This window comes from Oreochromis aureus, linkage group 10 (assembly GCF_013358895.1).
Source record: "Oreochromis aureus strain Israel breed Guangdong linkage group 10, ZZ_aureus, whole genome shotgun sequence".
Lineage (NCBI taxonomy): Eukaryota > Metazoa > Chordata > Actinopteri > Cichliformes > Cichlidae > Oreochromis > Oreochromis aureus.
This window is the reverse complement of record NC_052951.1, coordinates 25904495-25932189: the sequence shown is the minus strand read 5'-3', so window position 1 is coordinate 25932189 and position 27695 is coordinate 25904495. Positions and strand designations below refer to the sequence as shown.

The window sequence follows — 27695 nt, the reverse complement described above, 5'->3', positions numbered from 1 at the left end:
AAAACAAGGCTCATGGTAACAAAAACATGTTGTATGATATTAATTAAATGTAATTCAATAAATAAATGCATTGATATATTTTTATTATTTAGTATTATTATTATTCGAATATGTGGCTATATATGCTCATTTTAACAACTCTTTTAACAATATTATATTATATTATATTATATTATATTATATTATATTATATTATATTATATTATATTATATTATGTGAATCGCTCAATAAAGTTTTTTTCTTCTTAAAAAAAAACATGGCTGGTGAGTTGACCCGGATGTAGTTTCCGTGAGTGAGGCACGTGTTCCCCCTGCAGCAGCATGAGTAGAGGTGGTGGTGGCATTTCGAACAGATGTCTGTAGAGATGGTGGAGCTCTCAGTGAAGGCGGCGGAACCGCTCCGGCCCGCCGGTAACCTGCAGCAGAACCGGGTCTTCCTCGACTTCTTCTGGGACCTGGCCAAACCGGATCAAGAGGTCCGACTGAAGGCGGTGGAAAACCTGATACAGTACCTAAAAACCAACAACAAGGTGAGGCAGAGTGCGATCGATGACACTGAGAGACTCCCTGAACGGAGCGTGGTCCCGCTGCACATGTACTCCTCAGAAGTTTTCCACTAATATTTTTAGAAGTAGCAGTTGTACACATAGTGTCGTATGGAGAGGTGGAAGATGTTTTCATATGTAACTGATTATATGACTGGATATCATACAGCATATCATTGACACACTGAAGTATTTCAAGTATCAAGAATTTAAATACTCATATAACAGAGTCAGGCCTATATTATTAACATAAGGCACTATTACCGTAACTACCTGTGTATAAGTACTTGATCAAAACTTGTTAAAATACCTTGTATACAGTATAAGAATCAAAACATCAAATGCTTAATAATATAGTAAACTTTTTCTTACCGTACTGCAAGTAGAAATACTGTAAAGCACAGTAAAGTATTTTACTGTCAAGGATCAAGGTTTAATTGCATGTTTACAGTGGAACTCCGTTACCCGTAATGAAATCCTTGGAATCAGAGTTTCATCTGATTGTTGTTGCTCATTAAACTAAACCCAACACTTAAATAAAAAAATATTTATTAAAAAGTGCAATTATAAAAATGTCTGAGTGTAGTATGTAGTATTTCATGTATAAGTATATTCCAGCATATATATGATTCCACACAGTGTTAAAGTGTCTGTAGTTTAAAAGTTTTAAACCGTCTTTCTTCATGTGTTGCAGGAGGATGAGTTGGAATACACCTTTAAAAGGCTGGTGGATGGACTGGCTCACACACGGGAGACTGCGAGACCTGGGTTCAGCCTCGCTCTGGGGCAGGTGAGTGGAGTCTATCCCTATCTATCTTTGTCTGCGGACCTGCCTCTGCGCACACATCCACAGCTTCAGCCACATCTTTGTTGGGGGTTGGGGTTAATAAACACAGTGCAGCAGTTCAACACTACTTTTAATAACAAAAATCCTCTTTATTTATCTTCATAACTGATAAAATTCCTGGATGTGGCTTTTATGTGCTAAGAGATGGTTGTGAGACCTGCTATGATGTATAGTTTGGAGACTTCGACTGACAAAACGATAGGAAGCTGAGATGGAGGTGGCAGAGCCAAAGATGCTAAAATTTTCACTGGGAGAGAGCAGGATGGGGAAGGGTAGAAATGAGTACATCAGAGGGATGGCTCAGGTTGAGCATTTTGGAGAAAAAGTTAGAGAGGTGAGGCTGAGATGGTTTAGAGATGTAGAGAGGAAGGATAGCAGATGTTTAATACAGAGCTGCCAGCCAGGAGGAAAAGAGGAAGACCAGAGAGCAGGTTCATGAGTGTAGATAAGGAAGACATTGCAGAGCGTTGGCACGACAGAGGAAGATGCTGGGGGATAGGGGGATGTTCAGATGATCTGCCGTGACGACCTTTAGTTGTCAAAGATGAAGATGAGGAGAAAGAGGCAAATGACAAAGTCACAGAAGCAGATGAAGAAGACAAAGAAGATAGAGACAAAGAGAGAGAAGCGATGATTTGTGTGTAAAAGACTTATACACACCTTTTTTTGGCACATTTTTGTACGTACAAAAGTGTCACTATAAGCTTTCTATAGCAATAGGTTATGACATCAGCATGTACACATATACCTAATAAAGTGGTCAAGATGTGTTGCCGTTACTCTTCATTAAAGAGCAAAATTCAAAAGTCTAAGGAGGACATGTGATCATGTTAAAAGCTAACCGGTCAGCTGTAAAGCCCAGCGTTATATTTATCTTAAATGAGGGTGGTAGCCAGAAGTTTCCAGGGTGTCATTACGTACACTGGATTTTGTTTTTCCCCTGTCAAACATGGATATACCTTCTCTCTACCTGTGCTTCAAAATCCTGAATGAATCATCCTGTGCTTTCTGCCTAGTATGGACAGTCTCCCTTCTGTACAGCGTCATGCAATTTAAAGTGCTAGTTTTACCTTATTTTAAGATGAGTATTGAACTGAATATATTGGTCACATGGGTTTCAGAGTGTGTACAAAATGCTGTTTTGCTGCTAGTGTTAGGAAGGTGCTCTATAATAACTGAGCTAAGCAGTAAAGTTTCCTTTATTTTTAGGTCTTGAGTGCCTTTGAAGATGTCTCCCTGCAGAGTATACTCAACAGAATCAAAGAAAAGCACAACTTGCAAGGAGCTAAAAAGGTGAGTTTTGGGTGTTTGGTATCTTTTAGCACCAAAATCGATGAATGCAATCTTTGAACTTGTTTCATCTTTCGTCTTTCAGAAATTTGCCAGAAATGCTATGTTTGGAAACTTGTTTGGTGTTCTCGCCATTCATCAGTCCAATCGCCTCTCTAAGGTAAGTTTTCTCACATTTTTAGCATACCTGGAAAGAGTTTTGCTGCATTAAAGAGGAGAATGTGCCTGAGACAATATATTGAAGACGCTTGCAAATATTTAAGGGATAGTAATCATAGGGAAAGCAGGGGGAAAAAAAAGATCATGGTTGCATCACTTTCAGGTTTTTGTACGGTTGTAAATTTCACAAGAAATTTAAGATCCAGGGAACAGAGGAGATCCAGGACAGCTGATGCTCTATCAAATACGTTGTGGTCTCTGAGCTCTCTGTCTTGTTTCTGTGCAGGAGCCACAGGTGGTGTTGGGATGTGTGCAGCTCCTGCAGACCCTCAGTCAGCACAAACAACACCTGAAGGACCTACCCACCAAGACCATGACAGACATCCTCTCTGAGGTGACAGCTGCAGACTAGTTACTGCTATAAAAATGGTCTTTTTCAACAATTTTCAGGGGTTTTCTGACTCTAGTCTATGTCATCCTGTCCATCAGGTCCCTGAGGAGGTGTTTGAGGAGGTCCTCATGGGAGCCCTGCAGACTGACCTGGAATCTGCTTTCAGGACTCCGGAGCAGCTGCAGCTGCTGCTGGTAGCTCTGCAGCGCTTCCCACAAACCCTCAAACCCAAGAAACTGAAGAAGTTGCTGGGCTCCTCCACCATCATCAATGCTGACAACATACCCAAGTAAGAAGCTTTCACAAAAACACACCTTCTGCTGCTAATCTGAATGTTCATTTAAACTTAGACTGCTCTGTGCTGGCTACACTACTGTAAGTTTCGCTCTATGTGCATCCTATAATTATCCACCACTTTCCCCTTCTGGGTCTGCTAATCAGCAGCTTCTGACTGAACTGTCTAAATCTGATGTCTGGCAGAATAACAGAAGTGTTGAAGACGGCAGCCCACGCTGTGAAGAAGGAGCGCATCCTCCCAGCAGTGGTCCTGGACCTCCTGAAGCTCTCTCTGAAGGAAGACAGCTTTGAGCTCTTCTGGAATAAAGCCATCACCGACGGCATGTTAAAGGAGCAGCCGGGGCCAACTCAGTGAGTCCTGTCAGCTTTAGAGAGAACCTGCAGCCTGTTGAACAGTTAGTCTTTTAAATATGAAGTAATTAAATATTATTATGCTCACTGGAAATGGTTTTATCAGATGTGAACTGACTGTGGTAGACAACTGAGTGCTGCACTAGATAAAACAGCACTTTTTAAATACCGCTGACTTCGTTATCCTGTATCAGACGTAAGTGCAGACATCTTCATGTCAGGAATTTAGCGTGAAAATTAATAACTCAGCAGTTTGTGTTGATTTTAAAGTCAAACTTGGAGCAGCAGGGTGTAGGATTTAATCTGCAACAGCAAATCTGACACTATATCGTCGCTGTGTTTAGTGCTCACTTTGCTGCTTTGTTTTAGTAACACTTGACAGAGGTGGAGAGAGCACAGCTGTTTCTGCAGGATTTACTCTTCTTTTTTCTTTAATTTGTCCTGTTTATTATGTCATAGCGCTCAGCCCTTCTGCTGTTTTCCCATCTGTGTCCAGTTACATGAGCTTCCGTCTTCTGGGCAGCGCCCTCCCTCTGCTGTCCACAGCCCAGCTGAAGGACGTCTTGTCTGGGGAGGTGATGATGAACTATGGGGAACACGTAGTGTCTGCTCAGGTCAGTGCCACCGTCTAGACTTGACTATAAAGAACAGCTTCCACTCTTCAAAGTCATCTAATGGGACGAGCTAATAAAATCTGCACACTGGAGGAGATTGCTTGCAGTGCTTTCTGCAACAAGACCTACTAAAATGAGACTAGTGTTACTGTACTTGTATTACTTGTAGTAATTTATAATAATTGCAGATGTTATCTCTGCTCTTAATCAAATACAAATGTGCCATGCCTATAATTCATAAAGTGAAAATTTCCCAGCAAATGACCTACAGTCTTTCCCCAAACACAGAGGTCATGTGATCATTTTACTTGAGTTGACACCAAGCAGCAATATCAGTGGTTTGTAAAGCACTGTAGCATTTCCAGCTTGTTGATGAGGGTTTTTTTTTTTCTGTAGAATCAGTGCCAAGTCACCATGTTAAAGCTGTGCTCACACATATTAAAGCTAATGTAGGTCCGCTTCCATCTTTTCTCACTCTTAGAAACCGGACCGCTTCAAGCTGGCCCCTGAGATGGACGTCTTTGTGTCGGATTTCTTGGAGGGTTGTCAGGACTCAGACAAACAGCTGGAAGTGATGGTGGGTTTCTCCTCCCTCACCAACAGAGGCTACCCCGTGGTGCCGTCGGTGTGGAAGGTGGTGCAGCACCTTCAGCCTGCAGCTCTGCAGGGCTATGTGGAATGGCTTAAGGACATATTCCTGCAGCCTCAGCTGGACAAGCTGCTGGACATCAGTACTCACAAGAAGAAGGACAGCAAGGGAGGACAAGATCAGTGAGTGCATCTGCTGTTGTTTTTGGTAGATCGTGCAGAGGATGTGTGCTGAACAGGGCAAAAGAGGCACAGGGACGGAAAGTGGATGAATGCAACTTGTTGATTATCTTTCCTCAGGAAGGAGGAATCTGTATTCCGCCTGAGGAAGTGGATTGTTTCCCGGCTCGCCTCCATTATTGACAACCACCAGGTGAAGAAGCAAGAGGATCTCATCATGGATGTGGCCAGGTAAGACTTGTTGAGTGCTGAGAAGTTCTTTGTTTGATGAGGAGGAGGTTATTCACTAGTGTGTTTGTTTTTTTTCCCCCCAGGTTTGTATTTTTCCACGCTTTCTTCAGCGCCAAGAAGGCCTCGGCCGACATCTCGGAGACAAAGACGAAGCTTTCTGTCCCACTCGATGATAAAACCAGAGGCGTGCTTGTTAATTCTTTCTTCGGGTGAGAGATGACATTTTCTCCTCAGCTTTTAAATATCAGCCCCTGATGGCTGTACTTTATTTCTCTGATCTTTTTCTTCAAGAAAAATTGTTCAGCTGTCTTCTGTCTTTCCGCTACCCAGACTTCTCCTGTCCATGCACCACATGCCGCTCACTGAGGACTCAACCGAAGGTGCAGCTGTCAGCCAAAAGCGGGTTCTGGGTGTGACGGCTGACGGCACCATGTGGATCTACCACCTGGTTCAGTACGCGCAAGCCCTGCTTAACCAGCCAAAACACGTCCAGAGCAGCCAGCCCTTCAGCCCTGAGCAGAGACAAGCCTGGGACAGGTAGGGAAGCTGGAATATGATGTAATCTTTACATTTAAAGGAGTTTTGCTTCTTCACCTGTGCCATGTTTGATTTGTTTTCTTCCAGCATGCTGGAGTCTGTGGCAAACCTGAAGAAGAAGGCAAAGAAAAGCCAAACAGCAGAGAGCAGCGCGTTCCAGCAGCTCTTCCTGTTGGTCGGCATGCACCTCTTCAAGGTACAGCATCCATCAGCCTGTTTACAGTTGGTTATTTGTACCCATGAAGCCTAAATTAGTTGAATAAGAGCAGCGTAGTAATATTTTTCTTCCCAAAGGCCCCTGAGGAGCTACTGGACATCATGAAAGACCTGCAGAGCTGTATGGAGAAGGCTCAGGAGAAGAAGGCTAAAAAGAAAAAGAAAAAAGAAGGTCAGGCCTTGTGCATCGTGATGCTGCTGCTTTTTATCACATCTCTTTTCATATATATAAAGAAATGCTTCAGCATTTTTGGCAATGCCAGGAGTTATGAGAAGCTCAATATTGTTTTCATGTCTGTGCTTACCTTCCCACTGCTTCCTACACTCGAAGCAGCAGGACACAGACAACCTCGCTATGGCCAAACTTTTGAAATATGCCTCTCAGAAAATGAAAGTGAGCAGAACAACCTAGAAATCCAAACATATTTTAGCTTCATATCTTTAAGCTGTACCTTTGTTTTTTTTTAAACAAGGGTTAAGACTGAACTTCCGTTTTTAAGTATCAGTAGTTGCTCCCATTTTTGATCAAATTAACCAACTAAATTCATTCATAGTCACTATAGAAATGTCCAAGGAGTTGGTGGAGACCAAAAGCAGATTATTTAGCATAATTTTGCTCACTTTCTACAGAATTTCTTAATAGTCAGCAGATTCCAATTAAAATAAAAATAATTTTGTGTTCTTAGCTTCTTGTGCTGTCTGTTAGGAAGCCAGGGAATGAATAAGCGAGTGCTGCTTTAAAGTGTATGAATGTGTTGGATGTTTCCAAATGCAGCCACAGAACAGGAGGAGCCCGAGTGGGTGGAGGTGATGGTGGACATCTTGTTGTCGCTGCTCTCCCAGCAGAGCAGACATATCAGACAGGTGTGCAAGACGGTCTTCTCCTCCATCTGCCCCCACGTTACTGCAGCCGCCCTCACCGCCATCTTAGATGTAAGTAACACATACGGGGTCATTATCGGGATTCACAGTAACATAAGTCAGGTAATCAGAGCTTGGCTCAATTACTTCAGCTCTGTCCTGTGGCCTTTTATTACTTAAGTTTTTTTTTTTTTTTTCTGTTCTCCTTTCATCACATGACCTAAATATGGCCACTTTTTTGTCATGTGACAAAGATACACCAAGAGTGCTGCAGGGTTTCTGCATTTTTCAGGGTTTCCTTGTGGCACTTTTGGTTCATTCCATGTTAACTGAGCAAATGCTTCCAATCTGACCATCTCCAATTTCCCTGAAAAAAATTCCAGGGTGGTGATACACGTCTTAATAGAAAAACTGCCAGTAGCTATTTATGTATTTATGTAGCTATTTATTTATGTAATAGCTACATAGAGAACTAGTTGAGCTATGTCATTCAAATTTTAGGGGAAATGTCTATTTAAAAAGTGAATGAATTTTGGGCTTTGATTACACAGACCTGAAAAAGTGAACCCATGGAGCAAATTTATTTTATGCCTTTGGCTATAAACACAACAGATATCTGATATTGGACTCTTTTTTTGTTTATGATTGTTTTGCACCTGTGCTATTGACCTGTGTAGGCTTTGGTTGCAGGTAAACAGTCTGTGTGAAGAGTAATGTGTTGGTTAGCCTTACGACAATTTTTTATTTTTATTTTTTGTAAAATCAGCCTAAAAAAAAATGAGTTTCAGGCTTAATTTTGCCGAACAGCCAAAAAAGGAATGCATCAGTGATTTCTGCACAAAGTCAGTGTTATTTGTAACAACAACGTTTTGTGCTGTGTGTAGGTTTTAGACCCAGAGAAGGATGACGAAGAGGACGCCGCTGTGGTTGTCGAAGATGACTCAAACACAACGCAAAAGAAGAAAGCAAACGAGGAGGAGGATGATGAGGAAGATGATGAGGAGATGGAGGTCAGTTATTGTCAAACATATTTTCTGTTGTCAACCTTTTTCTGTCATATGCACTGAATTCTACTCAAACATAAATTATCTTTCACATGCCGATTGTTTCTATCTTTACGGTTACAGTTTATTCTTTTAGACAGAAAACTTGTTTATTTTAGTTATTCTAAAATGTGCAGTTGTTTTTTTGTTTTGTTTTTTTCAGGATGACAAATCTGATGATGATGATGATGACGACGACGACGACGACGACGACGATGATGACGACTCTGAAGATGAAGCAATGGAGGAGGAGGAAGGGGAAGATGAGAAGATGGATGAGGAACCAGTGGACCAAAATTTCCGCATGGAGCTCATGAAGGTCCTCCAGCAGAAGAATGCTCTGGTGGGTGTTCAGGCTTTTCAGCATGTCCGCTCTGATTTTAAATGAACTTTTAATACAAAGAGCCCACTAAGGCCGAGCAGAAGCTCATCAGAGCAGCAGTGTTCATTAGGATTCACCAAAGTGTTCTGTGTAAAGACACCGTGGTCATTAAGTGCATTAATCTTTGTCATCCTGGGAGCAAATTTTATGTACATAAATAGAAAACGTGACCAAAATTAAAATTTCACAGCCGTTAAGTCAGCATCGTCCACAGTGCTGACATGAAATCAACAAAAAAGCAAAATCCTGCAAATTAATATTCATCATACATACATATTGTCATTAGTCCACCTCTCTCTTCATTAGAGATTAGGATGACGAGATTGCATTCCTCAGCACCACATTTTGGGCTGTATTTTGTAATGCGATCATCATCCTGTAGCCTAAAGCAAGAAGCTAAAATTACAACAGAACGCCACCAGTAACTTCTTTAACAGTTAATTTTTAGAAAGATGCAATAAAAACTGAACAAGTATTTTGTGTGCTGTTTAAGCTCTTTTAGCCCGACTTTAGTTGCAGCATAACTGCAACCCTATTTGCAACCCACCTCCCTCCCAGTTCCATTTATTTATTTTAGTAAATGTGTTTGAAACTCAGCTAGAATAATTTAAGTTTAGGTGGAGCCTAACAGAAGACGTTTCACCTAAGAGACCTCAGGCTAGAGCTATAAGTCAGTGCTTCATTGTCAAAGTAACACAGTTGTACTTCATATTCAGGCCACAGAGGAGGATCCCAGCAGTGATGAAGATCTGGATGATGAAGCCATGATGGAGCTGGATAAGAGTCTGTCAGCGCTGTTCTCAGAGCAGAAGAAAAAGATCCAGGCCAAGAAGGATGAGAAGACAAAACTACAGAAGGAAAAGACGCTGGTCAGAGAGTTTAAGATCAAGGTAGCTTAAGCTCAGTCCTGTCAAACACATCTTTAACCCAGCACAGCATGACACTAAGAGAGTGGCGAGAAGTAAAATACAGACCTTTCTCATCCTGTTGTTTTGCTCTTGTAGGTATTGGACCTGATTGAAGTGTTTGTGGCGCGGCAGGCTGGCAGCCCTCTCGTCCTCGGTTTGGTTGAGCCTCTGCTGGCCATCATCGAGCGAGGAATGAGCTCCGGCAGTGACCAGCAGGAGCAGGACTTCCTCCGACGGACAGCAGACATATTCAGGTAAACACATGTGAGCTGTGGACTGAGCTGACTGTTAGTGTCATAATTAAATCGCAACACCAAAGATTTAAAATTGTGTCATGTTTAATTTGAAATGTTCACATCAGCGCTTTTATCCACCGGAGATCAACTACAAAACACTTTTGCTTGTATTCTTTTTTTTTTTTATTGCGATTTTGAAAATTTCAAATTCAAAGCTGGTGGTTTGAGTTTATTTGGAAGAAACTGAGAGACAATTTATAACTCCAGAGATGGCAGGAATTTCAGATGATAATAGCTTATGTTCTTGACGTTTTAATGGTCTTTCAACAGTGGCTATTGCTGCTGGTTTGTGTATATATATATATATATACAATAACAGACTTTATGAATATCAGTGTGGTAAATTTCTATTTAATCTGCTGAATTAGACAAAAACAGATTTTCTCAAATTATTAAAATTTACTTTATTGCTCTGGGGTTTCAGATATCTACCAATCACAGCACCACACACAGAATTAATGGGGTCTGCATGCATCCACTTCATACCCTACCCTGCTAAGTAGTAGGTTGAAGGTTTTAGATACAGGCTGAAAAGACAAGGTGATACATTTTAACATGGCCCAAGCTCATGTCTTTAAATCTAAGTACTAAGTTCAGGTCAGTCAGGGTTTCAGCCCTCTATGTGTTTGTTTTTGAACCCTGTGCTGAACTGACATGGCTGCTCGAGCCCTCCTGCAAACCTGCAGTTACAGCACTCATTGGATTGACCAATACTCAGAACAATGGGAAAGTTCAAGGAACTTTGTGATCTAAGGAGATATATAGATTTACAGAAGTTGGGAAGGTCTCTTGGAGCCTTTTTTTTTAAACACCTGTAGATTTCAAGATCATTAGCTTCATTAGATCCAAACTGCCATCCTCAGATGAGAGGAAATTGGTTAGGATGTTCAGGAACAGCCCAGGAAATGTTTTATGGTCAGATGAGATAAAGATTGAGCTGTTTGGCCACAATGACAAGAGATATCTTTGGAGGAATAAAGGTGAGGCTTTAAAAATCTAACACTGTACCAAGCATGGTGTAGGTAGAGTCATGCTCCTTGGCTGTTTTGCTGCCAGTGATACTGGAATAGTGGATTAATGAAGAAGGACGACTAGCTTAAAATTCAGTTTCACCTCAAATGAACAGCTGGGTTGAAACTTGAACACAGTTGTGTGTTCCAACAAGGCAATTTACCCAAACGCACATTAAAACTGGTTTTGGAATAAATAAAGCAGGCTAACATTAAGTTTCTCGAATGTCTTTCACCGGTTTTGTCAACTCAGCCACAAAGCCAGGTCTGTGCCAGGAAACCAACAAAGTTAAATGAACTCTTGTTGATGGCTATAAAAGCATCTGGTTGATGCGCACCTCTCATCAAAGGGACATTGAACCACATATTTTTGGGTGTATGTCTACTTTTGACCAAATTATTCAAATTAAATTCAAATTCCCAATTCTTGTTTTCGAAGTCATTAAAGATCTAGGCTGCACAATCATTCCACTTTGAAAAAAAATAAAAACAGTTCAAAGGAAAAAATTCCCATAACGTTCATGCCCATGACGAGTGGGCGTGAACTTTTAACCACAACTGTAAGTCGGATAAGCTGTTAAGAAAGTGGATGAATGGATGGATGGATGAGTAATGACAGCTTCCCCTGAGGTCCTCCTGACTGTTTGACATCTCTGTTTTTATAGGAACCACCTGTGCAGGTCTAAGGTTTACTGCAGGACTGCCGGTGACAGACAGGGGGAGCTCCATGACCTGCTGGAGAAGCTGGTCACCAAATCCCAGAAGCTGTCTGATTCCTCAGTCTCCCTTTACTACTTCAGGTACAGCACTAATGTTTGTTGGCGGAGCTGAAGAGAAGATGATGTGACACCACCGTATTTCTAAATGTGTGAGAAGAGTTATTTTGCCTTAAGTGTGTTGTTTTCTCCCTGCAGTGCTTCTCTGTATGTGGTGAAAGTGCTGCGAGGAGCCCCTCCTGCTGAGACCACAGAGGAGCAGACCGACGTATGTTCACACACAAGTAGACAGACACACACACGCACACTAATTTCAACCATCCTGTTTACCTGCTCGCAGGGGGTTGCCTGTCTAGATCAGGATGCGCTTTTTTTGTTGTTGTTTGTTTTGTTTTTTCCTTCCAGTTTAACCAAAGCAAGTCACATAAAGGACAGGCCAGGCTTTTTTTTTTCTTTCTTTTTTTTTTGCTTGTAGGTCACACAGTTGGTCAGTAGACAGATGGTAATTAAGCATTTACACAATAGGCAGGTACTGGTCTTATGTCTTCTCTCATGTTGTGCTCAGCTGTGCACCAGATTCCAGGTCTGTTTCTGGACTTTACTGGGTTAGAGGAGTGTCCTGGATAACTCGGCCCCCTTTTTGACCAGATTATTCTCTCGTCCTTGAACAAACATTTGTCATTACTCATAAGTATTTTCTGTTTTCCATAACTTTTAAGATAAGAAGATAAGAATAAACTTTATTTTCCCATGTGGGAAATTTGTTTTGGACAAGCAGTGCTAAACATAGCAGCATTCCCACAATAAATCCCATAATACGACTCCAGCAAACATTCAAGTACACGAGGATGTGGCTCCAGAGCTTTTAAATTGGGCTAAGTCCTATTTAAAAGTGCAGTAGATGCTGGGAGGAACGAGAGCTTATAGCGGTTTGTTTTATAGCCGCTTGCTTTGTACTGTTTCCCTGAGGGTAATAACTCGTGCCGTGAAAAAGGATACAGGAGGGATCATTAACAATTTTATGAGCCTGATGAATGACAATTTTTTCCTGTGTTGTCTGGAAGCATTTGTTTCCTGTGATTTTCATGGCAGTTTTTACCAGTTCAATTTTGATTTTACTGTAAATAAGCCAGGTTGCCATTCCATACTTAGTGGTCACGCCAAACAGCCTGCAAAGGAAATGCAGTTTTTGAGCTAATTTTTCACATAATAAATCATAAAAACTTGTTCTCTCCATTTATAAAATATATGCATGTAGATCCCCAAATGCTCCTATGAGCTAACCTGCCAAGTTGTTTATGATGGCAAATCGAATACATTACTATTTAGCATGTACTAAAGTTAGCATTCATGTAGAAAAAGTTTTCTTCTTCTAGTTGTTTGCCCATCTGTGGTCCAGTTTTGAGTTACTTTCAGTTTCCTCGACTCTCCGTTTTTTACTTCTTTGCTTTCTCGGCCAGTGGGGCACTCTTTCCTCTTGCCGCTTCCACAGTTACTCCTTTTATTCTACCATCCATTATTTCAGCTACCTTGGGGAATCTACTGATAGCTACAGAGAAGACGAAAGCACTTTTCCTCTTCCTGTTTTGGTTGTGCAGTCAAGCCTTCATTATCCCAAGAGAGCTAATACCCAGCAGGAGAAAAGCACGAACATGAGCTCTACAGAAAGCCAATCTGAATGCCCGCGCTGTCTGTGCTAACTGTAGCGATGACATCATGAAATCAGTGACTGCTGGACAATAATAAGTTAAAACCAAGCAAGTTGTCTATATTAATTTTAATTAAGAAAACGATCTGTTAATAATGAAATGAGTTCCTGTGAATTCTCAGTTTAATGACAGACTGATTGGTGGTGTTGGTGGTGGCGTGGTGGTGGGGGGCATTCACCAGATGTTCCATGCACGTCGCCAGCGTTGCGTGATGCTGCTGCTGCTGTCAGATGTTTTCATAAGGCTTGTTATTAAAAGTGTATTGACAAAGATTCCTTAAATAAGCTTCTGTTCCAGCAGACAGTTTGGGATTTGTTTGTCCCAGTTTTGACATATCTGTCTCTTCACGCCTCCACACCACTGAGTGGATGTTCTTTTTCCACAAATAGTGTTACCGTTAATCTGTTTGGGGTTTTTTTGCCTTTTTATTTTAAATGATGGCTCTTCTCTCTTCAAATATTCAAGCAGACACGACAGTAGTCAGGTTTCCATCTAAATGATGTGCAAATATCTGTTAAAACATGCAAAGTAATGTGTTTCTGTTTGCTTGTATTATGAGTTGGGTGCACTGAAATACTGCTGTTCCTAATTCTAACATCCTCAGCGTTCAGACAAGAGAGCAAAGGAAGAAGGGCGAAGAACTCAGGAGGGATCTCTGTTCTGTTTTTTGTTTTTGTTTTTTTCTGACACCATTTTATACCCCACATTTTTCACCTCACAACTTTTTTTTCTCACATTTATACCCAAAGTGAAAATTATAGTTGTTCTTGGCAACTAATTAAGAAAAGAAATTAATTACCTACTAACTAACTAACTAACTACTAACTAATTACCTTTTCTAAAGCACTCAGAAAATAGTCTTAATTGAAGCCATTAATCACATTCTTTATTAAACAAATATTATTTTGCTGAGTGTGGCTAATGTTAGCCGCGGTAGCACTGGCAGATTTCTTTTCTTGCAGATTTCCCTCCACACACCTGTGCACAATGTAGTTACTCATATTCAAGTAGGCAGCCTACGCACAGCTGCTCATAATCAAGATGAAAGTACTGCAAAGCTGCTTCAGTTAGTCGTGCTGTCATCTCTTATTTTAAGTCTTGCTTGCATAAAAATTCCCGTCATGGAGAGAGGTGTCTGGCGGTAAGTGGCTACATGTAACAGTTGACTGCTTTTCATTAGATGCACCTGGACAACTAGGATCAGAGTGGGGGAAGAAAGGCGATTTAAGTGACTTTGAATGTGACATCATTGTGGGTATGAGTATTCCACAAACTGCTGATCTGCTGGGATTTTCCCACACACCCATCTTATTGATTGCCTTATTGATGTCGATAGATCAGGGGAAAATGGCCAGAGTACTTCAAGCTGATAGTAAGGCAGCTGTAACTCAAATAACCACTCGTTACAGCCTAGGTATGCAGAAGAGCATCTCTGATACTGCAGCAGAAGACCACACCAGGAGCTTCTCTCTTCAGCTGCTAACTGAGGCTACAATTCGCACTGCCTTACCTAAATTAGGCAATCGAAGATTAGAAAAAAAGTTGCCTGGTCTGATGAGTTTCGATTTCTGATGCAGCATTAATTTCAAACTTGTTTCTTGAACTCAGTGAGTTCGCTGTACTCGGCTGACAAATATTGAGCAACTGTGTGATGCTCTCATATCAAAGTGGACTAAAATCTAATCTTTCCAGCACCTTGTTTAATCTACGCCACGAAGAACAAAAGCAGTGCTGAAAGCAAAAGGAGCTCCAACCCTGTACTCGTAAAGTGTTTGTAGTACCAAGTAGCAAGAGTAGCGGCCATCGTCTACTAGAATAATCGCATGCTTTCCCAGTGAAAACACAAGTAGCTAACTGGAATCCAGCCATGACTAATTTTATTATTTAGGCTTGTTCTTTTTGCTTTAAATTAAGATCTGAACACCGATGTCTGCCGTTTGCTATTTGATGTGTGCAGATGAAGTTCATGGGTAATGTCGACGTGGATCGGGTCTCCACTATCTTCAGAGATGCTCTGCGCTCCTTCATGAGCCGGAGGAAGAGCCCACTCACTGCTCAGATGTTCATCGACTTATTCGTCAGATTCCCCGTGAGTAAAAACACACACCACACAGTCCGAGTGCAGGTGCTTGCTTCTGCACCAGTAACTAACACTGGTGTGTTATTTGCAGGTATTATGCGTGAAACTGTTGGACACAGCAGTGCAGAACATCACATCTGGAGTCAGAGAACATCAGCAGGTAAAAAGTTTTGATCCCCCCAGTTTTGTTTTGTTTTTGTTTTTTTACTATCATGCCATGGGAATAAAACTGAAAGATGATGTCATTTACTAATTGATTGAGAACTTAAGATCATCTTCACTTTGGGAAAAGTCCCACATGAGTAAGTTAAACAATTAGAGCACATATGGCTCATATGGTGCTGTCTGCTAGAATAAAGTTTCAAATAAAGCTGTGATGCCCAGTCCTCGGCTGGTGTGTCGCTCTGAATAAAGTAGACCTGTTCATGAGTTTGGATCCTTGACTTATTGTGCCATATGGTGTTTCAATATTAAAACATAGCAGTGGGGATATTCTGTATTTATTATATTGTCAACAGATTCCATAAAAGCAATAAAGTCAACTGTTTTTAGTAGCTCCCTGCCTTTCCTCCTTTAATGAGATATAAAACTAAAAAAAATAGCTCACATATATTTATAATAAATAAAGCCTGAAACAGCTGGGAGCAAACTGCACTTTTTTGGCAAGCATTAATTTACATTTATCGCTCCACTAAGTATTTACAGCAGCAGGACAGCATGTCCATGCACATTAAGAAGCATGTGACATCACAAATCATGTTAATACACCGACAGACTCTATAACATATAGGGTTTACTTGCTTTATAATAAATGTATTGCTGGTTTTGCTCCTAGAGTATAACCAGAGTTATCCTTTAAAGAGTTTCCTTTAAGGAGAACAGAAGTATAGTGACACAGTAGCTGTAAAACAGTGATTTAACTAGAAAATGACATAAGCATAACCTTACTTTTATATAGGAATATATAATATATATATATCAAGCAACTGAGCCATTGTCCAAATTTATGCATTTTATTTATTTGTCATGTCAAAATGTTTTTTTTTCATTAACACATTTTTTTAGAACAACAATAGCAACTGAAGTAACTGAAAGAGAAACACAACAGCAATCTGTTTTTGTTCATCACCTTACTGTTTGCATCCTAAGAGATTTAAAAAAACAAAAAACAAAAAAACAACAACAACCTCAGACTTAATGTTATTAATTTGCTTGCAATTTTTTCCCATTTACACACATTTGTCCACTCCTGTTTTACCGTTAAATTTTTCAGAAATGTGTTTCAGTGGCGTCTGACACGTTTAAAATAAACGTGTCGACATTTCAGCGTGTTTATTCTTATCTCAAGATGAGATGAGGTGAAATTTTTCTGGCAGCATTGTGTCTGAGCTGTCTTTTATTCCATGGGGACATTATAAAAAATTATAAATGCTAATTTTTGGTTAAAGTGCTCAATTTAACTTTAAATTCTTTGTCTTACTTGCTTCATTTTGTGTTTGTGTTTGGTTGCGTGTGTGTTCAGGGTCAAGCGTGTGTGTTGGTGTTGCGGGCGATGCAGAGCAGGGAGGTTCAGCAGCAGCTGAGCGGCCCTCAGTGGACCGAGCTCTGCGAGAAGGTCACAGGTCAGCTGGCAGCGGTGAGTCAACACACCTCGGCATTATAGCCGGGGCTCAGGTGGTAGAGCGAGTTATCCACTAATCGCACAGATAGCGATTTGATCTTCTGCCCCTCCACATGACGAAGCCTCCCCAGGCAAGACACTGAACCCGATGGCAGGCCTTTTCCTTCATTTACATTCTGTAAACCTCTGCTTGTGGAACTGATTGAAAGTCATTTTTCCTTGAGTATAGCAGCATGAGGCCATAGCTGCACATCATGTCCTCACTGTAAGTAGAGGCATTCATACACCAGCATGCTTCAGGCTTGTTCGCATTTTTATTATATTATTCCAGAAGGTTTATGAGATTGCATCGTCCTGTGATAAATGATGATTAGAGCCGCTGCTCCTCTCGCTGTCCTCTGTGTGTCCTCCAGAGAGCGGAGGGTGAAGGCATGCCTAATTGCATGCTTCTGCAGGTCTTCTGCAAATAACCCCACCTCCTGTCTTTTTCCTCCCAGACGAAACGACACGACCAGCTGTACTACTTTAGAAACTTAGTCGTGAAAAAAAAAGTGTTTTCCAAGAAATTGCACATAAATCCAAGCTTTTCTCTTCTATCGAGAATTATTTATCATATAATAACAATATTTCAAAAACGCAGGTGTAGGCTTTCATTTATCCAACTCAGCTGTTCCTCTGTTTTAATATTTATAAGTAATGTTTAAACATTTATTGTAATATATAATGAAACATGATGCAGTTGTACTCAAATATAAGTGTCTATTAAATTAAAACCCTCTGCAATCTGTTCTAGGAGGCTTTTATTTTAATAGATAGTAAAGCACAGGAGCAAACATTAAAATGTCCTTTAAGCTGTTTACATTTACATTATAATGTGTTTTAAAGTATTTGCTTAGCTGATGTCTGAACTACCATAAAATAATCCAGTTTCAGCTCAGGGTTTGGTCCTTCACATGTTTAAAACTGTTTTCTGACAGCAGGAGAGAAATAGTGTTAATCTAGGCACAGCATACAGTCTTTAGCTTTTGTTCTCAGTTAAAAGAATAATGATGACCTGGATATTCTGGAATGTTTAAGTGGATTTTGGTGAAAAGTAACAAATCTCAAAAATCCAAAACACGATAAAGACTATAAATACACACAAGATGATTGGGCAAACATCAGGGCTGAAAGCACTCACAGAAGACTGGACAGGGCAAGCAAAACAAAAACACAGCACACACAAGATGAGAGACCATCAAAATAAAACAGGAAGTGAGTAAAGACTGGACATCAAACACAGATACGCAGGCTTAACAGACACAGGGAATACAAAATTGAACTAACACAGTACCACGACGCATACTGCTTAAAATAAATTAAGGAAACACTCAATTGACAGAGTATAACACAAAGTTGATTAAACTTCAGAGATATCAGTCTATCCAGTTAGGAAGCAGAAACCATTTTGAGTCCATTTCAGCTGCTTTGCTGCAAATAAAAGTGATAAAATAAAATAAAATAAAAGAGGCCCATCCATCCATCCATCCCTCCATCCCTCCATCCATCCACTAATTTTCTTGTCACTACTGATAGCATGAGAAGGTCCCCACACACCTTCCAGCTCCACCTCCATCTGTATGAAGGGATAGGGAGTGACATGTAGCCAGACTGGGTGTAGCAGAAGTGTTCAGTGCCACAGAAAGCAGCTGTCCAGATGAAGTCAGGTCAAAATGTTTTCGAGTTGTTTCATCTAATTCAGATTGATTCCCTTTATGTCCTCAGATGTCAATTATAGATCAGATTTTTAAAAGCCAGATAGACTCGAAGAAAATCTTGAGCAGAATGTATAGTTTATTCAATGCACAGCCCACTAGTTTAGTGTATCTTAAAATTAAATAGGAAACTGGGGAAAACATCCCAGATTCAATTTGGCAAAAAAAAAAAAAAGTCATAAAGAGGATATGTACGTCTTCAGCATGCCTTTGACACGCAGTAATTGAGTTTAAGGTTGCACATGGTCTTTATTGGTCAGGTTATCAGAAATCCAGATAGACCTGGATCCTACATGTGACGAATGCAGACGGGCCAGAGCTGCACTGTTACATATGTTGGCTATGTACAAAGCTGCATAGATCCCATTCGATATCTCTCTTAGTGTGAGCGTGATATGAATGTGATTTCTTCTGTTTTCTTTCTAGGTGAAAAGGACTCTTTGTCTCTAACATTTGGTCATTAGAGACATTATGTGTCATATTCATTTAGAAAAGATCAGATTCACCATTAGACGATCTGCTGGGAAATTATATCCTACCATTTATATCCTTTGTTGGACGTATTGCAGCTGCTATTATTAACACGCAACCACAATGTCATTATTGTACCTGAGGTTTGCAACAAAATGACCACTTATTTTTATATATTACTCGATGACATCTGACTATGTTTATATCCCTTATCTGGTACTCCAAGGGTGAGGTGGGGGGAGGTTTGAGATGTGGTTGGTTTCTATAGTCTGTACTGTGTTTTGTTGTGGCAGAAATAGAATAAAAAGACAGTTTAGAGTTGAGAAACTAAAGAGAGAACTTAAAGTGGAGCTATTATGTTTTCCCCTCTATTTCTGCCCTATATAATGGTAGATGCTCCTATTAATCATGGCCGGAGTTCAAATACTGAAGCCATGTGCAAGTGAGCCAAATACTCACTTTCAGACTGGTTTTTTTTTTTTTTTTTTTCCCACTATTGGATCCAAGAGAGTGGATCTAATATAAAATGGTCCTCTCAGGTACACCGCTCTGTGAGCATAGACTTTTTTTTTGCCTTCATTCATCATTATCTGAAAGGAAAAAGGTCCCAGAGTATAATGTATATATGTGATTAGCTCATGTGTTAAATAAACACAGGAGACATGGTTAAGATAATGCTGACTGATGTCTGATTAGGTTAATCTTCACCTACCGAGAGGTTTAAATCAGTGGCCATAAGCATCAGTTACATAATGGGCCAAACTGTCAAATCAGAAGCAAATGAAAACAGCAGGATTGGGCGTTAAGACCAACATGGACAAGAGTCTAATCCCATTATCATCATCTTTCTAGAGTCTTCGACAAGTTGGTAATGCTGAGAGCAAGGTGGTGAAGGAGAAGGCGTTGAAAACTCTGGAGCTCTGCCAGTTTATAGTCAAGCACGTTCGCCAGCAGGTAGGTTTGCATGGAGTGTTGAGATGAGAAGAAGCAAGTAACGTGGTTCCACTTTCTGACTCTGTTGCATGCTATGTGTAGAAGCTGTCTGTGGATTTGGAGCCCCTCCAGCAGGTCCTGCAGTCCCTGACCAGCGCGATTGCTTTCAAGAAGACCGGCAAGCTGGAAGACACCTACTGGGCTGTGATGAAACACTTTGGAGTAACGTGAGTTATTTCGGCATCTCTGAAATGAAGAGCTATAGAGGTGATTCTTGTGCAGGAATCAGATTAGAGAAAGAAATCAGGTTTGTGCAAAGTCCTTGTGTCCGTGTAGCAAGTGAGTAATCAGATTTCCTCGCCCACACACACCAGTTTGGTGCCAGGGGTCGCTTATTTTAACCCGTATTACTGAAGCGCAATGTAAGGGTATGTTCTCGATCCTCTTTTCTTCTGTTAAATGCTATGCATGGGTGCCAGGAGCTCACAAGCATAAATCACACCATGCTTGGGTGCATATTATAATCCTCAGGCTCTTACCTAATAGCTGCCCCCCCCCCCCCAAGAAGGACTCAGTGCACCGATCTTTCCCACTAAGTCGTATTTCTGGAGTTATTTAATGTTTGCAGACTTTCTCAACCTGTAATACTGACACGTATTAAACAGCACAGGCACAGATTCATTCAGTGGCAGAGGTTTTTTTTTAATGATGGATATCCTTGGGATGCTTTTGCTTCTGCACTGATGGCAGGAGTTATGATTTTTGGTTCGTCTTTGTTGATAAATAGCAAAAATCTTCCCTTGTTCTAAGATGAACTGATAACATTTTGGTGTTTGAAAGTCTAGCTGACTGTAACCTCACAAAACCTGTCTGCAAACCATCGTTTCCTTTCATATGCTGATTACTTTAAAGTTTCGGGGATCCAACTTTTTCAATTTGGATCCTCATATTGATAGCTCAGCTTATCTACCGATGACCGAGTACTGATCCGGTATCAAATAAAGGCTCAAATACCAGTTGCTTTCCTGACTTTAAAACAAAAGGTAAAGCTGCTTCCAGCTACTCTATTATTCACAAATGGTCGTCACAGTGGGGAGCTCTGCATGTTTGATTTGGCGCTGAATTTACACCGGATGCTCTTCCTGATGTGACCCCCCACCTACTATCTCTGGTGGGAGATAAATGCATGAAAATGTAAAAATAATGCGTGCATGCATGTATGCATTATTATTCACCAAATCTATCTTGACTTTTGAGTATCTCCTGCATTCTGCTCTTAATCATGGTTGCAGTAGTTCTCTTCCTTATTGTGTGGAGTGGAGCAGACATGAAACAAGTCGCAGGATAAGGAGAGAGAAGCCGATAAGGAAAGCAGTGTGGTATGCTTCCTCCAAGCTATGTTAGCTCCTTCTATCAGCCAGTGCACTGCTGCTGAATAGTAAACACAGCAAATTACACTGAAATAAATGGATCATGTTGTCAGCTATGCACAATCTAAATTTTTGAGTCTGTATAAGATTGATATTCAGTCCAAATGTCCAGATTGGAAAAGATGGTAAAGTAAAAACTCATATTCATTTATTAATATACCCCAGTATCATTTGATGTGATTTAAAGCTCTATTTTCAAATGTCTTTAAAGGCATTTGAAGATACAAACGTTTTATTTAATAGCATAAAAAATGAGAATGACCAGCATTATTGGAAAAAAGGAAAGAACAAAACACTTTTACACAGAGACGGGGAGAGAGAAATCACTTTTCCACTTTCAGATGATGAGCATACACATTTCTCTCTGCCATTATGAAACCCTTTGACTGAGTAATAGAAACACTATTTCCTGTCTGAGCGATAAGACACTATTTCCTTTTCTACACCTTGAGCTCTTCCAAGTATCCACTTTTTTTTTTTTTTTTTTTTTGCTCAAAGGAGAGGGAATATGCAGTATTGATTAAATAAACCTCCATCTGTTCTATATCTACTCGGGTTATTCTGGATGTAAACCAGCCAGCCTGTGATGGTATTTCATATCCAAAGATCCAATCTAGGACAAATAAGTTGAGCCTTTCTTTTGTGTGTCGCAGGTATAAATGACTTGCAGTAATTTCTGCTAGAATAAAATGTAAAAATAAATGGGAAGTCATAACTTGGAAGGATTTTGAAGTGTTAGAAGTAGCAGCATTTTATCAAGGACGAATGTTAAGTGCCTTCTCGTTCTTTGGATTAGATTGTTCTGAATTTTGTCCATTAGAAGTTCCTGCCTCAGTTCCATAATCCTCACATACCGAGTAAAGGACACTTAAAGGACAAACTGTTCCGAAGTTTCAGGTTTGGGGTAGTTAATCGGTGTTTTAATAGAGTTTCAAATTGATTGATGATTCAGTTTTCGGTTCTTTGATTACGATGCTCAGGAGGTAGAGCAGTTTGACTGCAAATCGGAGGATCAGTGGTTCGATCCCTGGGTACTCCAGCCCACACCTCAAGGTGTCTTGAAGAAAGATGCCGAATGTTGCACTCCATAAATTTATTAGAATATGTAATGTGTGTTTATGTAGCGCTTTTCTAGTCCTGCTGACAACAGTTTACACAACAAGTCACATTTAACCATAGATTCATACAGCACTTTATCTACCTCACGTACTGTGCAAACATTTAGAATCATCAGCTAACCTAACCTGCCTGCCTTTGGGGTTGCCGGTGAAGCCTGAATACCCGAAGGAGGACGAGGCAGGCACAGGGAGAACAAAATCCACAACCTCCAGCCAGGTCCTTTTTTTGCTGTGAGGTGACGGTGCTGAACACACCACCACTGTACCTCCCACCATTAGTGTGTATAATTGTTACAAAGTGCCTAAAGGCATAGAAGAAGAGCACAGTTAGAGTAGAAAACAGCCATATAAGTAGCAGTATCCTCCTCCCCTTTTCTTTCACATAAACAAATTATTTCTTGACCACAGCAGTTGCTTTTTAAAAATAAAATCTGTCATGTTGACCTTGTGTGTGTTGCAGGAAACCTAAAGCTGAAAAAACAAAGCCTGAGAAGGAGACAGAACAAGAGTCGGGCCCCGCAAAGAAGAAAGGTTTTCTGCCAGAAACCAAAAAACGTAAGAAGCGCAATAAGCCTGTTTTGGAGCCGGCAGCGGGCAACACGGCCTCCACAGACAAACCGGGGACAGAGAAAGGACAAGGCAAAAAGAAGCAAGACAAGAAAAATAAACAGAAACGACCCAATGGTGGTGCGACAGCATCACAGCCCAACCCAGCCAAAAAGAGTAAAATGGAGTCTGAGAGCAAAGCAGCCAAGAAGAAGAAGAAGCCCAAACAGAAGAAAGAGGGAGGAGGGCAGATGTAATGTAGAGACTCCTATTTAAATGGACACAGAAACGTTTTTGTAATTTCCTTTAAAGATGCTTTGTTTTCATCTTTCTCTGGTTCTCACATCTTTCTATGTCACATTACGAGGCTTTTAATGTGTGGGAAGTGAATTAAGAAAGACTATATTTTTCCCAGTATATGACTGCTGTTATGAGAAAAAGAAATGCGATTTTCCTCCTGGAAGTTAATCAACTCGGCCTCCACTTCAGAACAGTTATATTAGTTTTGTTATGCAGGTATGTAAAATGTTAAAAAGAAACAGTAAGGACTTGTGTGAAAAACATGAAAGCATGGATCCATCGTGCATTGGATTGAAAGTTCAGGCTTGGGGTGTTGGTGTAATGTTTGTGGAGCTCCTGATTACTGGCTGATCTACAAACCAACTGTATACTGGAAAGTCATGGGCTTATGAAATAATCTTAAACCTGTAAAATTTTTATAAAAGTATGTTGAGAATGCACTTTTGACATCTCATTGCCTTTTTTTCATTAATATGATGAGGTTGTTGGCAAATGGTTAACTCATCCTACTCTTATGGACCCCCACTGTCATTACTTTGGACACATTTTTGTGGCCAGCTTGTCTCTTTTAGCTCTCTTTTCAGTTTGCTGTTCCACACTTTGGGCTCTTTTGCTGCATTTTTGTTTGGTGCAGAGCAGGTAGTGTGCAGCAGATTTTCACGCTGAAACAAAAGAAAAAAGACTTGGAGAACAAAAACTAAACGGCAGAATACTAATAAATCTTGAGGCTTATCACTACAACTTAGCCCTTTCACAGAGTAATGTAATGTAGAGATAAAGAATCAGCATTATGGTAATGTTCTGATTTTCTTCTGGCATCAAAATATGTTCGTTTCTTTCTTGGTGCACTGAGATTTCCTCATTATGTTTGTACTCCAGGCTTATTAGGTTCAATAATTTTCCTAAAACAGCTGCGCACTGGAGTTTTGGAAAACATTACTCCAGCAGGACTAAATGGTGCATTTGTTGGGGACTGTTTGTAGCTGAGGGATTAATACAGCAGTGTGATTCAATAAGACAGTATGCTGTTTTTGTATTCATGGCAATATAAGACCTCGTCTCTCATTGATATTTTTTTTTTTGTTTTTAGACGAGAATAAATTCCACTCTGACCTCTACACTTTCCTGGTTCTGTGACGAGTCTAAATGCATGTGAAGTCACACTTGCAGCTCCCGAGGGGCCTCCTAATGTTAATGTTATAGTAGAAGTATGTTTGCAAGCTTGAGAAATTCTTGCCTTTCTTCATCGATGCCACTCATGTCAAGACATGAACATTCCTCACAATGCACAAAGGTCTTTGGCATCCTGAAGCTCTGTGAGCAACAGAAAGAGGAGGATCAGTGAGTGTCATATCATCCATGAATATATCAGAATGTTGACCCCTGAAATGAGCTGCTTCAAGAATGTAACGGGCAGCTGAATATCAATGGCGATGAGGAGCAGGGAGAAGAACTATCCTGGATGACCAAGTACCTCCATGGGATCGTCCATTGACAGATAGAGGAAGTGTCTGACATCAGAAATCCTACCAATGGCTAGAAAAGGCTGGCCTGAAGGACTGCACAGGGGCTCTGATCATGGCAGCACAAGAACAGTACCTAAATACAAGAACCATAGAGGCAAGCGTCTACCATAGCTGACAGGACCCAAATTGCAGACTGTGCAAAGGTACTCCAGATCCAGCACACAGTAGCAGGATGTGTGATGCAAGCTTGGACCATGTACAATGAGAAACGCAACCAAGTGACCAGGATAGTGCCCATGGACATCTGTGCCACATATCAACTAGAAGTTCCCAGTTCCCAATGGGAAACACAGCCAAAGGTGGTTGAGAACAACAGGGCTAATGTCCTGTACAACTTCAAGTTCCAGACAGACAAACTGCTGGCCAATCAGCCAGAGACGGTGATGGCTGACCACAGTTGTGATAGATGTCGCAATCTCAGCAGACAGCAACATTAGTAATAAGGAGCACAAGAAAACAGAAGTATCAGGGTCTGAAAGAACAACCGGAGCAGATGTGGTAGGTAAAGTCCAAAGTGGTCCCAGTGGTAATAGGAGCATTAGGAGCTGTAACCCCAAAACTGGAGGAGTGGCTCCAGCAGATTCAAGGCACAACATCAGAGGTCTCTATCCAGAAGAGCGCAGCCTTGCCTCTAACTTGGTCTCAACCCTTAGCTGTCCCTCTGAGGTACTCTTTTCTAACCCTAACCCATTCTGGGCACTCCCAATGAAAATTGAACATCTTGAGCTCAACTTTTTCTTTGTGAGATTGTCGATTTTCACACATCAATCACATGTTGCACATTCACAGAGTGTGGTTGGGAAGCCTGTATCTGTGCTCACACTGGGATGGAGGGCTTTATAGCCCACTTGCATTTAATGCATTTAGATGGTTTCAGAAAAGTACTCAATGTGGCGGACTCTCCGCCTGGATAGAGAAACTCTCTCTTTTCTGTCACTTCCTGTCTTATTTTGGAAGGTTACTATCATTTCTTGTCTTTTGCTTTCCCTTTCTTTTCCCACCTCCATCCACCTGTGTCTTGTTTCCCTGGTTTGTTTTGTGTGCATTAATTCAGTCTAACTTCACTCACTTTTGAGTCCACCCCTGTGCTCCTCACCTTTGTCCTTCCTGACATATTTTGCTTCTGCCTTTTTTAGTTTTCTTAGCTTTTTGTGCTTTATTTCATTAGGTGCTTTAAAAAAATGTACTGTTACTTTTTTAAATGTTTAAATCTTTAAAAAACGTTCTGCTTTTGTATTGAAGAAAGTGTGTCGGGGGTTGATGTGACCGACCAGGAGGAAGAGAAAAAAAAGGAGGCAGTTAGTTGACCTCATTTTGGGACACATAATGTTGATGAACCCAGAGTTCCAGATGATTTATATATTCATTTATTTATTTATTGGTCAGGTAGTGTAGTTCCCTGCTACTGCTTGTACAGCTGGAAAAATGGGTCTTTGTGGCTCAAAATGGGCCTTTGTGGTGGTAGCTTTGCACTTAAGCTTGATTGGGTTGCATATAGTTAAGGATGGGACTTAACAGAGATTTGTGAATTTTTGGGGGGGTGAACAAAATATATTTTAAGCTTAAGTAAATGATATCCATTTTACAAAAAACAAACAAACAACAACAACAAAAACCCTTACAGTTATAAATCACAGTCCTGGGGATTTTCTTTCAGGGGAAGACCAAAGCCTGTTTTGTAGGAGCCAAAATTATATTTGGGAGAAAAACAGGTAGCTGTAGGCTTGTTCTCAGAAGCTAGAACCAGATGCAGATGTGCAGTGTGCCAGTGGAGAAGAGGTTTTTGTGTCTGACAGCACAGAATACACATATGTATAAATGAACATTTTTAACATTGTTTAATGCCCTAATTAAAAATACAAAACAAAATACAGCACATCCATTTTGACTTAAGAAAACCATCAAAATGTTCAGCATAACGTTAGCGTTGGAACCAGTTCACTGCTGGTTGTAGTCCGGTCATGAAAATCATCAAAGACTCCTGCTTTGAGCGATAATCTGTGTTTTCTTTTAGGATAGTTTAATTTCGTCTGTGGAATGGAGAACCTCTGACAATTCACTTCGCTGTGTGTAGACTGAAATGTGTATCCATTACATAACAGTCTTATTAGGAAAAATGTCACTGTCCTGTTCACAGGATATGATGTTGCAAGCCTTTGTGCTATAAACTAAGGTGAGCAATCACACAGAACCCTAATTCAGCTGTCAGAAAATGATGCAGTGTCCCACAAATGGATTACTATACAGGACATGAAGCCATGCAGCCATTAATCTCCAGAAGTGTGAACAGGCAGCAGCCCCATCCATCAGTAATCTCATCTTAAAGCCCCTCTCCACCGCGAGAAAATTCAGTGGAGGGTATCAACTGGAGCCGTTTTACATTCGAGAAACATATTTGCTGTTCGGGGCTATACTCACATTCCTGTGTCCTGTGGGGCCTCGATGGCTGTAAAATGCACCTACTGTAATACCCAAGCAGGGTGAACACACAGTAAATCAATACACATCATGAGTTTTATGTAGGTGAAGGTAAGAGGAACACAGCCATACACAACATCAGGAGAAACAAACAAAAAAAAGCTCACACTGGAGCAATAACATGTTATGTTACTGAATTATTTACTAACTATAGATCGTGTGACTGCCTGTATCAGTCATAGTGACAAATCCCTCAGCTCTGCAGAACTTTTAGTCTCTTTTAGGTCATTGTTTTGGGGTTTGTTTATTTGTTTTTGCCAACAATCT

At 40.6% G+C, this 27695-nt stretch overlaps 1 protein-coding gene across 1 annotated transcript; it reads left to right on the top strand.

The window, feature by feature from the left end:
- The first annotated feature begins 299 nt into the window (after positions 1–299).
- mybbp1a (MYB binding protein (P160) 1a) lies at positions 300–23864 on the top strand. Its single transcript, XM_031738235.2, has 27 exons — positions 300–530; positions 1240–1335; positions 2602–2685; positions 2768–2842; positions 3128–3235; positions 3331–3521; positions 3713–3880; positions 4377–4494; positions 4976–5265; positions 5383–5493; positions 5577–5702; positions 5824–6030; positions 6118–6226; positions 6325–6418; positions 7022–7179; positions 7992–8117; positions 8314–8493; positions 9249–9422; positions 9537–9694; positions 11412–11546; positions 11661–11730; positions 15129–15260; positions 15343–15411; positions 16774–16887; positions 19950–20051; positions 20133–20257; positions 23039–23864. The coding sequence occupies exons 1-27, from the start codon at positions 354–356 to the stop codon at positions 23379–23381; spliced, it is 3840 nt and encodes a 1279-aa protein (XP_031594095.2). The 5' UTR covers positions 300–353; the 3' UTR covers positions 23382–23864.
- Positions 23865–27695: the final 3831 nt, after the last annotated feature.